Source organism: Hydra vulgaris, chromosome 08, assembly GCF_038396675.1.
Source record: "Hydra vulgaris chromosome 08, alternate assembly HydraT2T_AEP".
Taxonomy (NCBI): Eukaryota; Metazoa; Cnidaria; class Hydrozoa; order Anthoathecata; family Hydridae; genus Hydra; species Hydra vulgaris.
Genome location: NC_088927.1, coordinates 33,849,498 through 33,864,674, shown reverse-complemented (window position 1 = coordinate 33,864,674; position 15,177 = coordinate 33,849,498). Strand labels below are relative to the sequence as shown.

Here is a 15,177-nt window from a genome sequence, read left to right as displayed (position 1 = left end):
AATGAATATTAAATTATATTGATAATGCTGTGGCCTAATTTATATTTCATATTTATAACACAAATATTTGTTTTAAACAACGCTCAATTCAACAAAACACAGTATTAATATATATGTTATAAATGCTTCTAATAACTTTCTAATTTTTTTGTTTCAGACAATCAATTATGACAAATAATGATATTGAAACAAAAATACGACAAAAACAAAGTTAGATAAGCACTAAAAATAAATAAAAAATTATGATGCAATAGCTCTACCAGTATCTTCCATTTGCAAATCATCTTGGTCATCCATTATTGGTTGCTCGTCAACAGGTTTATTTGTTCGGTCAGTTGTAAAATTTAAATGGTCTTCTGGAAAATATGTCATATTTGTGTCATGAAGACCTCTTTCAAGAACCATACATATCAACTTGTGATAAGAAAAAATAACATATGCAAAAAAAAATTCTACAACAGCAGTAATCAAAAAAATGGCGATATCCATATAAACTTGCCCAGTAACTGAGAATGCAAATGAAATTAAGCTTAAGAAACCCATTGCAGTGCACCAGACAGCAGCAATAAAAACAACAATATGGAGCTTATATTTTCTTCGCGCTGCAACATATAACAGGAAAAATGAAATAAAAACATCTAAGCAACCAACAACAATACCAGCAAAATAAAACTTTGGTAAAGCTTTAGTTAACATAGTGGAATTTCGATTATTTGTTCCAGATTCAGGGTATATAGTTATATTACTAATGTTAGTATGAGAAATGCTATGAGAGGCAGACAATAAAATGCGTATACTGAAATCCAAAACTTCATATGTTCCAAATAACTGTAAATGAAAAAGCATTGTGCATATATATATATATATATATATATATATATATATATATATATATATATATACATATATATATATATATATATATATATATATATATATATATATATACATATATATATACATATATATATATATATATATACATACATACATACATATATATATATATATATATATATATATATATATATACATATATATATATATATACATATATATATATATATATACATACATATATATATATATATATATATATATATATATATATATATATATATATATATATATATATATATATATATATATATATATATATATATATATAACTCACACATTAGGGTATGGTGAAAATCACTTTTTTGAAAATTTCTCGTTACACCCTTAGGTTTCTTCTATATAATAAAATAACTCTGGATTTTTAAAACAATATTGAATAAATAATTATTTTTAGAAACAGTCTAGGACTGTTTCTTGAATATTTAGTGGGTCCTTAATATTTTTTGAAAAAAATTACTTCAAAAGTAGGGGTGTAATGGATTGGAAATTTTGAATTTCTGGATTTGCCAGAACTGTTAATAAAATTCTAGCTGGAACAAGAGTTATATTTATGCAATTTTTCACCTTCAAGATCGAAAGTGAAAGCCTGCACTTCAGCATCGTGGCTATATAATATATATTTATAACCAATAATATGTAACCTATTTCAATAATTTGATTCTTGTTTCATTTAAATCTAATATGCTGTTTTTATTTGTTTCTTATAACTTTATTTATTGAATGTTTTAACCTGAATAATATTTATATTTAAAATTATTTCTCTGTTTTCTATTTTTCAATTTAGGTTAAAATTAAAATACTTTCTGTATTAGGCTTCCTATACTTTTTAATTATTTCAAATTTAAGTAACATTCAAAGTGAGACTCTTCACAGAGGCAGGCTTCACATTTTTGATGAAAAAAGAGCTAGTTTGTTGCCCAAAACTGGATAAAAACTCTTTTTGCACCACAATATAAACTTCAAGAAATTCTTGCATAATTGATTACATAATTGTGAATAAAATTACATTGTGTTTGTTAAGAACTTTGTATGTTTAACCTAGGTTTACCTATAGTTCTTCATTGCGCTGTAGGACAATGATTTTTTGATTTAATTTACAGTCTGTGTCACATGTCTTAAAAAAAAAGGCAAAAAAAATTCCCGCATTCCAGCCAGAAATATTGTAATTCCGTCCGGAACCAGAATGACCTAAAAGTCACAATTTCAGACCGGAATTCCGGTACATCACAGAATTGAATGCAGTAGTGGTGTAGTTGTAGAGCATTCGCTTCATAAGCAAGAGGATACTGCGCTCAACTTATTTCTCCACGCAGCGGCCTCGTTTGTCAAGGTTCGTATTTCGAAGTTATAGAGTTGAGAGAGGGTTATAACCATAATTAAGTAGCCTCCTTATCTGTAGTTATCAAGCCTTCTTAGCCTTGGGAGGTGAATTAACATTAAAAAAAAATTGGGATCTGTAAAATATTCAAGGATCAGCTATAAACCTTAAAATATTTATTAAAAAAATTTTTAAATTCAGTGTTATTTTATAATATATAACAAACCTTGGGTGTAAAATGAGAAATTAAAAAAAAAAAAATTTTGACTCCACCCTAATACACACAGACATATACATATATATGCATGTATGTATGTATATATATACATTATATATAACATATATATACATATATAATATATATAATGTATATATAAAATATATATATATAATATATAATATATAATATATACATATATATATATATATTTTCATATATATAATTTTTTTATACTTTTATTTTATATCTATTTTTGTTTATACATATTTAAATTTAATATTTTGTTTTAAAACTATATTTTTTATAAGTATTTTTGTTATTTTTATTTAATTATTATATACTATATTTTGCATTTTTATTCATCTATTTACAAAAATGATTAATTACAGAAATATAATCATATTTAAACCTTGCTTAACCTTAACCCTAAGCCTGACCTTGATCCTGACCCTAACCAAACCCTCAGTCTATTTAGCAGCATTCCTAGCAGCAGCAGGCTATGTTATCAGGCCTTATCACAAAGCGGCATACGAACAGCATTTTACATATACAAAGAGCAATTTTATGTTACGCTTTGCTGTTTACATTAAACTAAAAACTTTTTTGATTAATAATATTTAAAAAATATTTTTAAGCGGTATTTTAATGAAGTAGTTAATTTTGTATTTTAACCAAACTTTAATAAAGTAGTTAATATTTTTAGGACTGCATACTGTTGTGACAAAAGTTTAAATTGCAAATACATAAAATATGCTCATTATTTACAAATATAATAAATCAGATAATGTAAAAAAATTAAAGTTTGAACTTTTATAAAACTATCCAAATAATCAAAATATTCATTTCAAAAAACTGATCTACTGTTTTAATACTATTTTTTGATTTTCTGTTTGAATTAAATTATTGTTTGAATTTTTATAAAACTTACACGTTTTTATCAAAATAAAATATTCAGCTACAGTTTTAATACAATGTAAATAAAAGAAATGTAAAAAAAAAATATTAATAATAATTAAAATGAAAAGTTAGTTTAAGCAAAATAATCCAAAAAGCATGTGCTGATTTTATCACTTAACAGACAAAGTGTTTATTAAAAGTATACACACTTAAAATTTTTATATTTTTATACATTTGCATATAGCTATATACAAAATGTATTTCTCCTATTTAACCATGTAATGCTTAGATTTAACCTGATTGATTTTAAATTTTAGTGTGGCTATTATTATATATTGCTCAATGAGCAAATTTTACTTTTTCATCAGAGTTCAGTCTTTAAACCTATAAGACTTTTATTCCACTTATTTTATTTCGCTAGAAATGAGATTTCTTGTAAACATTAAAAATATGTACAAGGTGTACAAGTTGTTTAAATAACAAAAGTGTTACTAACCATTTTAATAACACTAGGGCATTTCAATCATTTAAAAAAAAAAAAAAAAACTTTACAAAAAATTGCTGTTAAAAATTGAACTATTGCTGGTAAAAAATTGAACTATTGTTTGGCGGGTTTTTTTTCTTACAATATTTAAAGTTTTTAGTTTATTACTTGCTGACTTTTTTAAAATAAAAAATAATTGGTGATTTGCAAAACTCCTAATATTTGCATAACTCTTCAAGGAATTAAAAAAAATCATTTTATTCATTTAGTTATAGACAAACTATGATTGTGTCTAATGTTGAGAAAATAAACAAATATTTTTATATTTTAAAAAACTGAAATCTAAGTAAACATTCAAAAACATTATTACACAATAACATTTCTACATTTTTTGAGTTAATTATCCAATTAAACTAGTTTTGTGGTGATTTAGTATATTCCAGTAGTTCAAAAAAGTTAACGATGACAAATATGAAAAGCAAATAAAAACAACTTTATGACGTCAAAAACTCTGTTACACAAATGTGCTAAGTAATTTTTATTTATAACAAGGCCTGATATATACATATATAAACGCAACATTAGATGCACACTGATGACATCATACAAAAACAGGAAGTTGCTTCAGTACATACACCAACTATCTTATAACCTGTTGTTGCAAAGAAGTACTGCTACATCGATTAAGGGTTTGGAATGGGGCAGCAATCTTTTTTTTCATTATTATGGCAACCACGATAAAGAGAAGCAACCATAGCTGATGCTAATTTAGCAATCGATTGTATATATGGTTCCCATGAAAGATCAGTAGTAAACATAATCGTTAAGAAAAGTATAAGAGGTAAAGAGGAGGACTCAGTGAGAGGGTTGCTATTCATTAATATAGGAATATTAACAGTAATGTGATAATGTAGTTTGCAATAAATAACTGAGTTTTGTTGGAGTTAAAACTTAATAGCCACTGTGAGCCCCAAGCTGTTACAGAAGTAAGATCAAATCAGCTGCCTGTTCTAAGCAATTAAAAAGAGATTTTTTGTCAAGACAAGAGTATAAAGTTAAGTCACTAGCAAAAAAAAGCTACTTTAGATATGAGGTTGTTGGGAAGATCATTAATGTGGACAAGAAACAGGACCAAGGATAGTACTTTGAGGTACCCCAGAAGTTACTGGAAATAAAGAGGAGTGTTGACCTTCAAGGATGACTTTAATAAAGCGGTTAGAAAGAAATGATTTGATAATCTCAAAAGCATTCCCAGATTCACCATATGAAACAAGCTTATGGAGAAGACCAACATGCTAAACTTTGTCAAAAGACTCAGATATGTTAAGAGCGATAGCCCTAGCCACTCTGCTTCCATCTAATGTACGACAAATTGTTTAGTCACAGCAGTTAGCAAGTCAATCTTTGAGCAAGAGGATCAAAATTGTACTGATTGTCTAACAGTAAGTTATTTGACTCAAGATGGGATGTAAGATTTGTTGATCAAAGACTCAAACACCTTGCTAATAACAGAAAGAAAACTGATCGGATGCTAATTAGAGGAGTCAGAATGTTCACCAGAGTTTTTAAAAATTAGAACAACAGAAGTCATTTTCCAGCAGACAAGAAACAAAACTCAGTCAAGCAATTATTAAATAGTTTATAGAGAATTGAAGAAAGTTCTGGAGAACAATTTTGTAAGACTATGACAGGAATGTTGTATGAACCACAAGTCGTAGAAGAGTTTAACCAAGATGTGACTTTAGCAACCGAAGCTGGAGTGATTTGAATGTCTAACAATAAGTTAACCTGTTTAATTGGAACGGAAGGAAGAGAATGAACATAAGATTTGAGAGTCGAATTAGAAGAAAAGTTCTTTGCAAAGAGTTCTGCCCTACCCTCTGGAGTAATAAGATTAGTCCCATAAATGAGAGATTGAATGTTAGACCTACCCTTGATAACAATGCTGTTGAAGATTTTCCAAAAGTCTCTAAAGCTTAACTTCTGACATAAGATACAGGTTTTAGTAAACACATCTTTGACAGCACCTTTTAACAATTTCTTGTTATAATAAATATCTAATTGTTCTCAAGAGAGTTGTTCTTTTGAAAAAGATGAAAAAAATGATTACGTATATAAAAATGATTAGATATAGTAGCTGCACAAGAGGATGAAAACCTTGAAGTAGAATGATGCTTGACTTGGAACCAAAGAGAAGAAATAAAAGCTTATACTCCTGCCTGAATCCAAGACATTACTTAGCGCATTTTTCAGCTGAAAAGGAAAAGACATCAGGCCAAGAACCGTCACAAAGAAAATCACAAAAAGAATCCCAGTCATCTTTAGGGTAGTAGTAAGTAGTGTGATGAAAGGGTTGAGTTCAAAAAGAAAATACGAGATAAAAGAAATCATTGCATGGTCAGAACCACCAGGGGTCTACCCTCATGGTCGTCCTGTAGCACAGGACAACTTGTTTTCTCCAAGAGCAACTGAAATTTTAAAAAAAATGCCTGTCAGTAGCTAAGCAAGACAACCAGACAGTTTTCCACTTACAAAAGTGTGTTTTTTAATAAAAACATCTATGAAGATTTTTTTTCTTGCAATTATTTAAAAGAAAACTTTAAAAAGCATTTAAAGTAGTATACACTTCATTTAATAATGATTACACTATGATGCATTATATAATTTTACCAAACTTTATAAAAAGAAGCCAATACGCGATTTAATATTTCAAAGTGCAACTGTATTGTTTTTCATATGTTGTTGTTGCATTTTAAAGCACGTTTTTTTTAAAGCAGTCGAATCAATAATATCATAATCTCTTTTGTTTTTCATTAAAAAAATAAATTTTTATTTCAACTTTATCAAACAAAATTAACAAAACATTATTAAGATGCACATGAAAAAACATTATTAGAATGCAATTAATGGTGCACACGGAAATTCTTTTTTTCTATAAAAAAAAAAAACAAGTCTTACTATAATGAAAACTGTTTGAAATATTAAAAACATAATATTTTAAACATTTAACTAAATTAAATTTTAATGAAGATGGAAAGAGAATAGAATATTTTTTTATTTATAAAACGTTTTTTTGCGGTTTTGGCTTTCAACTTTTTTGTTTTACGTAATAAAACCTTTGGTAAGATTGACAAAAAGAAACGATACGAAACAGATATCGACTACAACAAAAATGACAATTTTTAATAATTTAATTAATAAATAAATTAATTTACTTTTAATTAAACCAATTCTTACTAAACGTATTTTAGTAGTATGATGTTTAAATTTTTTTTCTTCAGTATTTTACCCAAGAAAAATTAACAAAATTACAGCGGACTATTGATTATCACGGCGGACAACTCAAATGAGAAACAAAAACTGATTCAGTCACTGGCAGGGCAACCAGGAAAAAACCGGAGGTTTTGACTGACCACCTAAAGGAGAAAAGGGAGAATCTGAACACATGCTAGGATCAGAGACCAGACATAAATCAAGGAATGAAGGTAAATTAGGGTTGTATGGAAAAGGAGTAACAAAGTTAACTATCTGAGTAAAAGATTGAGAAATGCAAAAGTTATAGGCTTTAGTGCCATTTAGTGTAATAAGCATTAAAGTCACCAATAACAACAATATTGGCAGAGGGGCAAAAAGAGAGCGCATGTTCAATTTGATCTAAAATTACATCAACAAGAGTGCAGCCTTGGGAAGAAAGAGAATAATAAAGAACAAAGAGAAAGGTGATAGAGCAATTATTGCAGATTATAAGTCAACATTTTTAGTGCTCTTGGACACCAGAGACCAAAAAAACATAGTGATTTAAAGTTCTCCACATTCCTGGTTTGTTCAAATATAAATAAAATCTTTTATATACCCTCAGTGGATATGCTAGGAAAATAACTTAGACAGTGGTAACCCATCTAGCACCTGCCATATAGATATTTGACAGAAACATTGCTATATACAGGTACTTTTTTGCAAAAAAAGCAATATTTGCTTAAAAAGAGAATAAAAAAAGTTCTTAATTTCTAAAATTCAGAAGCACCTAAAACTCACCCAAATACGGTCAATGCACCAAAAATGCACTCAAATACTAAATCTAATTTTAATTTATTTAAGTGAATCTAAAATTGTTATGCAACTTAGGCATTAATGCCATTGAAGAAATCAACAATGCATATGCTAATTTTCAAGTAAAAAATGATAAATTTGACAAAAATAGCCTTTCTACAGCAGAAAACACAGAAGAAGCCTCAGCAATCGGAGATGCCGGCAGCATGAATATTAATAACTAAAGATTCACACTTTCACACTTTGTAGCTAGCTATAAATGATGCAATGAAGAAGCCAACAATAGACTCTAATTCACTGAAAGAATACACTAAAAGAATTAAGATATCTTACATATGATGCACTATTTTTTCATAGTGAAAACTTTAATACAGGTAAGTTCCTTTCAATTGGAATTCATTAATTGGTAAATTAGATGGTAAAGACAGTGACACAGTTTTTTGATTATGTAGATATTAGACATAGCAACATGCTGATGGCAAGTGAAGTATTTGACACTAAAAAAACTTCCTTAGATAGCTGCAGCCTTTAGAAAATTAATTACAAAAACTTTAACTTTGCCAATAAAAATAAGAATGATGAACACAATGAAACCAAAAAAGAAATATCATTCAACACTTATGGAGTTTATGTAACTCACTCTGAAAGAAAACAAGACAAATGGTTCTCCATTTGCAAAGCTAAGACTAAACTTATTTATACTTTGTGAACAGGAGTTTGAAAAGAAATATTTCAAAAAGCAAACATAAATCTAATTTGAAACAGAGATTGAAGCAGAGCTTCAATCTCTGTTTCAAATTAGATTTATGTTTGGAGGAGTTATTTTTAAAGCTTGGAAGAGTTATTTTTAAAGCTTGGTCAAGATTTAACAACTCCTCCAATCTAGATGAGTTTTTGAAAATTAAACTATTAAAATCAATTAAGTGAATTTCTAGAAGTTTTATGAGATGCCTGCCGAGTCACCATTGCTCTTATCATATGTAAATGTTGGGCTACTGTTTTTTGTCTTAAGGCACATGACTTATAATCATCATAGCCACTTTACATCTGAGTTAATTGACAATATGCTTTCTTGCATGAACAATTTTTTCATTTAAACGATGTATGTTTTTTTAAATGGTATTAATTTTTCCTTATAACTTTAAAATTGAACTCGTAATAAATGCAACCAATGTAAAAACGAATTTAAGAATCATTTGACATTGTATAAATAAAGTCATTATAATTTAAATTTAATAGGATAATAATTGTAATTCAAGAATTTTCTCATGGTAAAAACTTCAGATAATAAACTCCAGAGTTTTAAGTCCATTATTTTTGACCTAGGTGTCCCAAGAAATTGATAAGACTTCACATAAATTTGTGTGCATATATATTTGGTAACCCCTTTGTGTCAATATTTTTTTATGAACTTCTAATAGTTTGAGATCGGCAATCTACTATCGACCTCATTTTTCCTAATTTTGAGAATTGATATATATATATATATATATATATATATATATATATATATATATATATATATATACATATATATATGTATATATATATATATATATATATGTGTATATATATATATATATATATATATATATCATCCTCAAAATTAGGTGTATATATATATATATATATATATATATATATATATATATATATATATATATACGGAAGGAAAAAAATAATTCTTATATATATGCACGGAAGGAAAAAAATAATTCTTATACCAATATATAGATCACTTTTAATTACTTTTGACTTTCGTCCAACATTTGCGTGTTGGGCGAAAGTGAAAACCATTAATTTAATTACAAATTAATTGTTTTTTAAAAAAACCACAAAAACGCAAATTTAATTGACCAGAATATTTTTAAAAATATTCTGAATGTTTTTAAAAAGATTCTGAATGTTTTTAAAACATTCTGAATGTTTTTAAAACATTCTGAATGTTTTTAAAACATTCTGAATGTTTTTAACAATATAAACAATGTTTTTATTTTATTTTTATTTTTTTAATAAAATGTTTTTATTTTTATTTTTTTTACTGTAAATCATGCGCGGAGTGTTGCTACATCGACTGACAAATAGCCTGACCCGCAAGGGAGTGCTGCTACATCTACTATCTTTTAGCCTGACCTGCAAGGGAGTGCTGCTACATCGACTGAGGGTTTGGTTGGGGCAGGCAGTCTATCAATTAATGAAAAAAAAAATTTCGGTCTTGCATTTTAATTTTTACTTTTTGTCAACAAAATATGGAAAAAAATTATAAACATACAACATATAAAAGTTCTATATATATATATATATATATATATATATATATATATATATATATATATATATATATATATATATATATATATATATATATATATATATATATATATACTAAATATAACTTAGAAATATTATTGGCTTCTATGCTTCTATGATATTGAATGAATATCTCTGCGCAAGAGAGCAAAAGATCATTCTTCAAAATTCATTCAAAAGATAAATTTAGCATGACACTTTATGACCCCTAACAAAAAACCTAAACAAAAACAATTGAAGACCACACGGGTAAAACTACAGATGTCCACTTGAAAATTTCAAGTTTAAGTAATGAAAATTTTAAGTTTAAGTTATTTTTATGATATACTGGTACTAAGCTATTTTAATTTGAAAATTCATAACAAAAAAACTATGTTATAAGGTTCTATGGTCATTTCAATGGATAAAAATATGGCATATCTAAACAAGCCTACAGTCACAGAATAACTTTAAAAAAAAAAGAAGTCAAAAGGAGGAAAAGAGTTTGCTTGAGATCTAGGATTAATAAATCATGTTACAGGAATACCATGTAGTTGTAGTTAATCTAAATTATTTTGAAGTTACAACAGAAGATGATAGAATAAAGTCAATATTGTATTTCAATAACTTGAAAGCAAAGGATGAGCAGGATTTGTATATTTCTATCCTTATTTCTGCTCATAGCATTAAGCATCGACAAAGCAGGAAAATTTTGTTTTTAATCAATAGGTGTAACTTGTAATTTGGATATCCTAAATAAGATACTTGCTTATTTTGTAATCAAACAATGTAAAAAATAAGACTCAATAAATTGTCTGATTCCAATGCTGCTAAAAGTAGGTAACAAAATAAGAATGCTTTGAATGCATCACTCCAGCTCCATCAGAGAAAAGCTGAAACAATTTATCAGAGGAAAAGAGCTGCATGTCTTTAAACTCAGCACACTTTTAATTATGAGGTAATCTGCTTTACTTTTCCAAACAAACCCTGAAATGCCAATCAATATGTGCACTATTACCTTCAACTCAAAAAGTATATTTTTATTGCTATGATAAAACTGTTGGCAACAAATGGTCTGTATGCTCTATGCTACATGACTTTTAAATTATCAATTGCCTCAAATGTAAAGCGTATTAAATTTATTTGAAATTTATGTGCTGGATAAATCGTTGCAAATTAAGAGTTTCACCAGATGATTGGAGGAATGTTTTCCAGATCTTTCACAAAAAACAAGAACCATTCAATATTATAAATAAACATGATACGTGACAAGTTTCTGAAATGTGCAGAGTTTTTAAAGTCAAACTTCATAGTTGTTTTTCCATTTCAGATATCTTTATTTAGAGAAATCGAAATATTTAATATTGCAATTTCTCTAAGTAAATATATCTGAAACTAGTTGTAATTTAATTATATATGTTAATTATTTAATTATATAAAGAAAACCGGAAATGTATTGTTTTATGTGTATTCCATGTCATAGGTCTAGATCAAAAATTAATGTGCCTGATAAACAGAAACAAGCATACATATCTCTGTTACCTCTTTCTTGTTAAAAATTAATAGACTTATTGAAGCTAAGGAATTTCTAAGTAAACAAAATAAGACATTTGATCTTATTGCTACTCAATACATAGTGATGGATTACAGTCAGTATTTGGGGATACCAAATCATTCTATTCATTATTTGATCATTCTCTAACTCACTCAAGTAATTCCTACAAAGTTTTGAAGAATGCCTTAAATCTCTATCTTCTCAAAAAATGAATGGCTTTCCAATAATTCGATTTCCTGAAGGTATGGCCTGACTTTTAAAAATACCCAAATACACTTCTTTCATTATTTTTCCTGCTGTTTTTATGTCACCTGTGGTATTTCGACCAAAACAGCCCAAACCATAACACCACCATGTTTCACAGTTAGCAACACACATTGTTTTATTATTTATTGACTAAATTTTCTTCGGACAAACTTTGGACAAACTTCAGACAAAATCTTTTGGAATCAAAGATTTAAAACTTTCCTCAGTCCAAAGAACTTGGGAAACTTAAGGAAAGGTTTCCTCACAGCTATTTAGCCAACAAGCCTGGCTTTAATTAATCACCTTTTCACAGTTGTAACAGATAATAGAGCTCCTCAAAAACAATTCGAAATATAGGTTAATTCTGAAAATTAATAATTTCTTTTACTAGCAACTGCAATTCTTCTGTCTTCAGCAGCAGATGTAATTTAAAAACACCCCGATCTTTTTCAATCGACCACACTTCCAGTTTCTTTATTCTTTTTTATAATATTACAAACTGTTGAACTTGAAATCTTAAATCTTTTTTGCTATTTGACTTATAAAATATTTTTCTTTTCACAATGTGAATATTGCAGATTTCTAAAGTCTGTTTTTCTACAGTCAACTCTTGTTTTCTGGCCATTTATCATGTAATAATTCAACAATTTATACAAACTTTTAAACTATTAGAGCGAGACTAAACATCAAAATTTATTCCAGCAAAATTATAGAATAAATAAATCTCTTAAAATAAAATATACAGTAATAGTTAAATGTTTATGTTGCTTAAATTATATAACCTTCACAAAAACATCAGCTTTGATAATTGCATAACTAATGAACAATTAACATAAATATTGGACTTGATAACTGCGTGATTATTGAATGATTAACAAAACAGTACACTTATGTAAATAATTGCTGAACTCTACTTCAACAATTTAAACATTTAGTTTGTTAACTTCATGGCTTTTATCAAAACATTTAAAAATACTTTTATATTACCTAAATTATCTAATAATGCAAAAATAAAAAACAAAAAATTTTTAAAATAAAGGATTTTTTTCAAAATATTTATGATATTCGAATAATTATGGACAATAGTGTATATATATATATATATATATATATATATATATATATATATATATATATATATATATATATATATATATATATATATACATATATATATATATACATAACCTGTAGAGGTTATCCAAAAGTTTTTACCATATTTTTATTGACATAAAAAAATGTTAAAAAACAAAATCAGAAAACATTTTTTTTTATTAAAAGATTGCCTGCTGAAGCCAAAATCTGTTTCGATACAGTGACACTCCTAGCATGTTCTACTTATTTAAGTCAGTCAATGTATGCACACTCATCGCATGTTTTACCTATTCAAGTCAGTCAATATAAGTACGCTCCGCTGCGCCAATCCCTAAATAAATCAGTCAATAAAACATAAAATAAAATAAAAAAATAAAAAAAATTTAACAATAAAAAAAGTATAAAACATTTAAAGAAAAATTAAAAACAAAAACATTCTGCATTATATTAAAAAAAAGAAAGATTCAAATCAACTAAGTTAGTGTTTTTGCAGTAATTTCAAAAATATTTAATTTTATATGTATTCGCGTTTTTTCTTTAACACAGAAAATGTTGGTAAAAAGTCAAAGTAATCAAGAATAATTTTTTTGATTACTTTGACTTTTTGACAAGAAAATTAAAAAGTTAAAAAAACATTTTCAAAACAATGCGTAAATGTTGAAGAAAAAAAAACTTACCGAATCTACCATTGCAATAAACATAACTGCTGTGCGAAGTTGACAACACCCATAAAAATCCTCCAAATATTTTATGCGCATGTCAGAAGATATCTTTATTCCTAATATTCCTATACATATTTATCCAAATAAGTAAAAATAACCTTAACTCTTTTTTTAATACATCTTTATAAATTATACATTATTCACAAGTTAACAGTTATTTAAAAAAATCTAAACAGAAAGTTTATCAGTCATAAAGGAACAAAATACATATATTAAAACATTTAGGCTAATAATTAGACTTAACCAAGAAAAAAAGTTGTAACTTCAATTAAAATGAAAGAACAAAATGATTTATGTAAAGAATGGATACACGATTATGGTAGGTAACACATATGAATCTATATACAACAGTTTTAGCTGTATTGGTGTAGTGGTAGAGCACTCGCTTCATAAGCGATAAGCTCCGAATTTGATTCCCACCACATCCCTGGTAGTACAGGAGTTAACTTGTATCTCTACACAGTGATCTTTCTCATCAAAGTTTGTGTTTCAGAGTTATAGAGTTGAGAAAGGGTTGTAAACACAATTTAAGTAGCTTCCTCAACTATAGAGGCCATCTTGACCTAGGTTAACTAGCTTCTATTTAGCATGTCACACAAACAATTTCCCATGTAAGAAAGGACGTTTCCAATTGTAGAGTTTTTAACAAACTGAAACTCTAGCCAAGACACTAAATTAATTTCTTAATTAAAAAAAAAACAGCCTTAAAATTTATATTCTGGTTAACACGTACAATTATATATACTATTTTGTCTCCATTTCCAGAATTATAAAAAATAAAAGCTTTCCTTTAATCTTGGATAAACTTTTGAAGCTTTAGCAGTTTTACTAAATGAAAACAGCATGCTGAAAATAAATACTTCATAGAAAAAAATTTCTAAAAGCAGCGTTTAACTTTAACTAGGAATAAATAATAAAAGCCTCTTTGTTTTGAAAACTCTTTCTAACATAGTAACAAGGTTGTAATCTATTATAAAGTTAGTTATAATTTATAGCATAATTAATACTATTTAATAAATTGTTATAAAATTTTATAAATTAATATTATTATATAATGATATTAATTTATATTTTATATATTAATGATATTAATTTATAAAATTTTATAAATAAATATTATTATATAATATTATATCAATTTATAAAATAGCATAAATTATGCTATAAATTATAATTAACTTTATAATAAGTTATAATATAATTAACTTAATAATAAGTTACTAAGTTAAAAAGAGTTTTCAATATATATATATATATATATATATATATATATATATATATATATATATATATATATATATATATATATATATATATATATATATATATAAAGATAAAGTATGTATATATATATATATATATATATATATATATATATATATATATATATATATATATATA

At 26.5% G+C, this 15,177-nt stretch overlaps 1 protein-coding gene across 1 annotated transcript; it reads right to left on the bottom strand.

The window, feature by feature from the left end:
* Positions 1 to 35: 35 nt before the first annotated feature.
* On the bottom strand, positions 36 to 13,872 carry LOC124817532 (uncharacterized). The gene is made up of 2 exons (XM_065803486.1): positions 13,732 to 13,872; positions 36 to 828 (listed from the first exon to the last, which is right to left on the bottom strand). The coding sequence occupies exons 1-2, from the start codon at positions 13,810 to 13,812 to the stop codon at positions 241 to 243; spliced, it is 669 nt and encodes a 222-aa protein (XP_065659558.1). The 5' UTR covers positions 13,813 to 13,872; the 3' UTR covers positions 36 to 240.
* Positions 13,873 to 15,177: the final 1,305 nt, after the last annotated feature.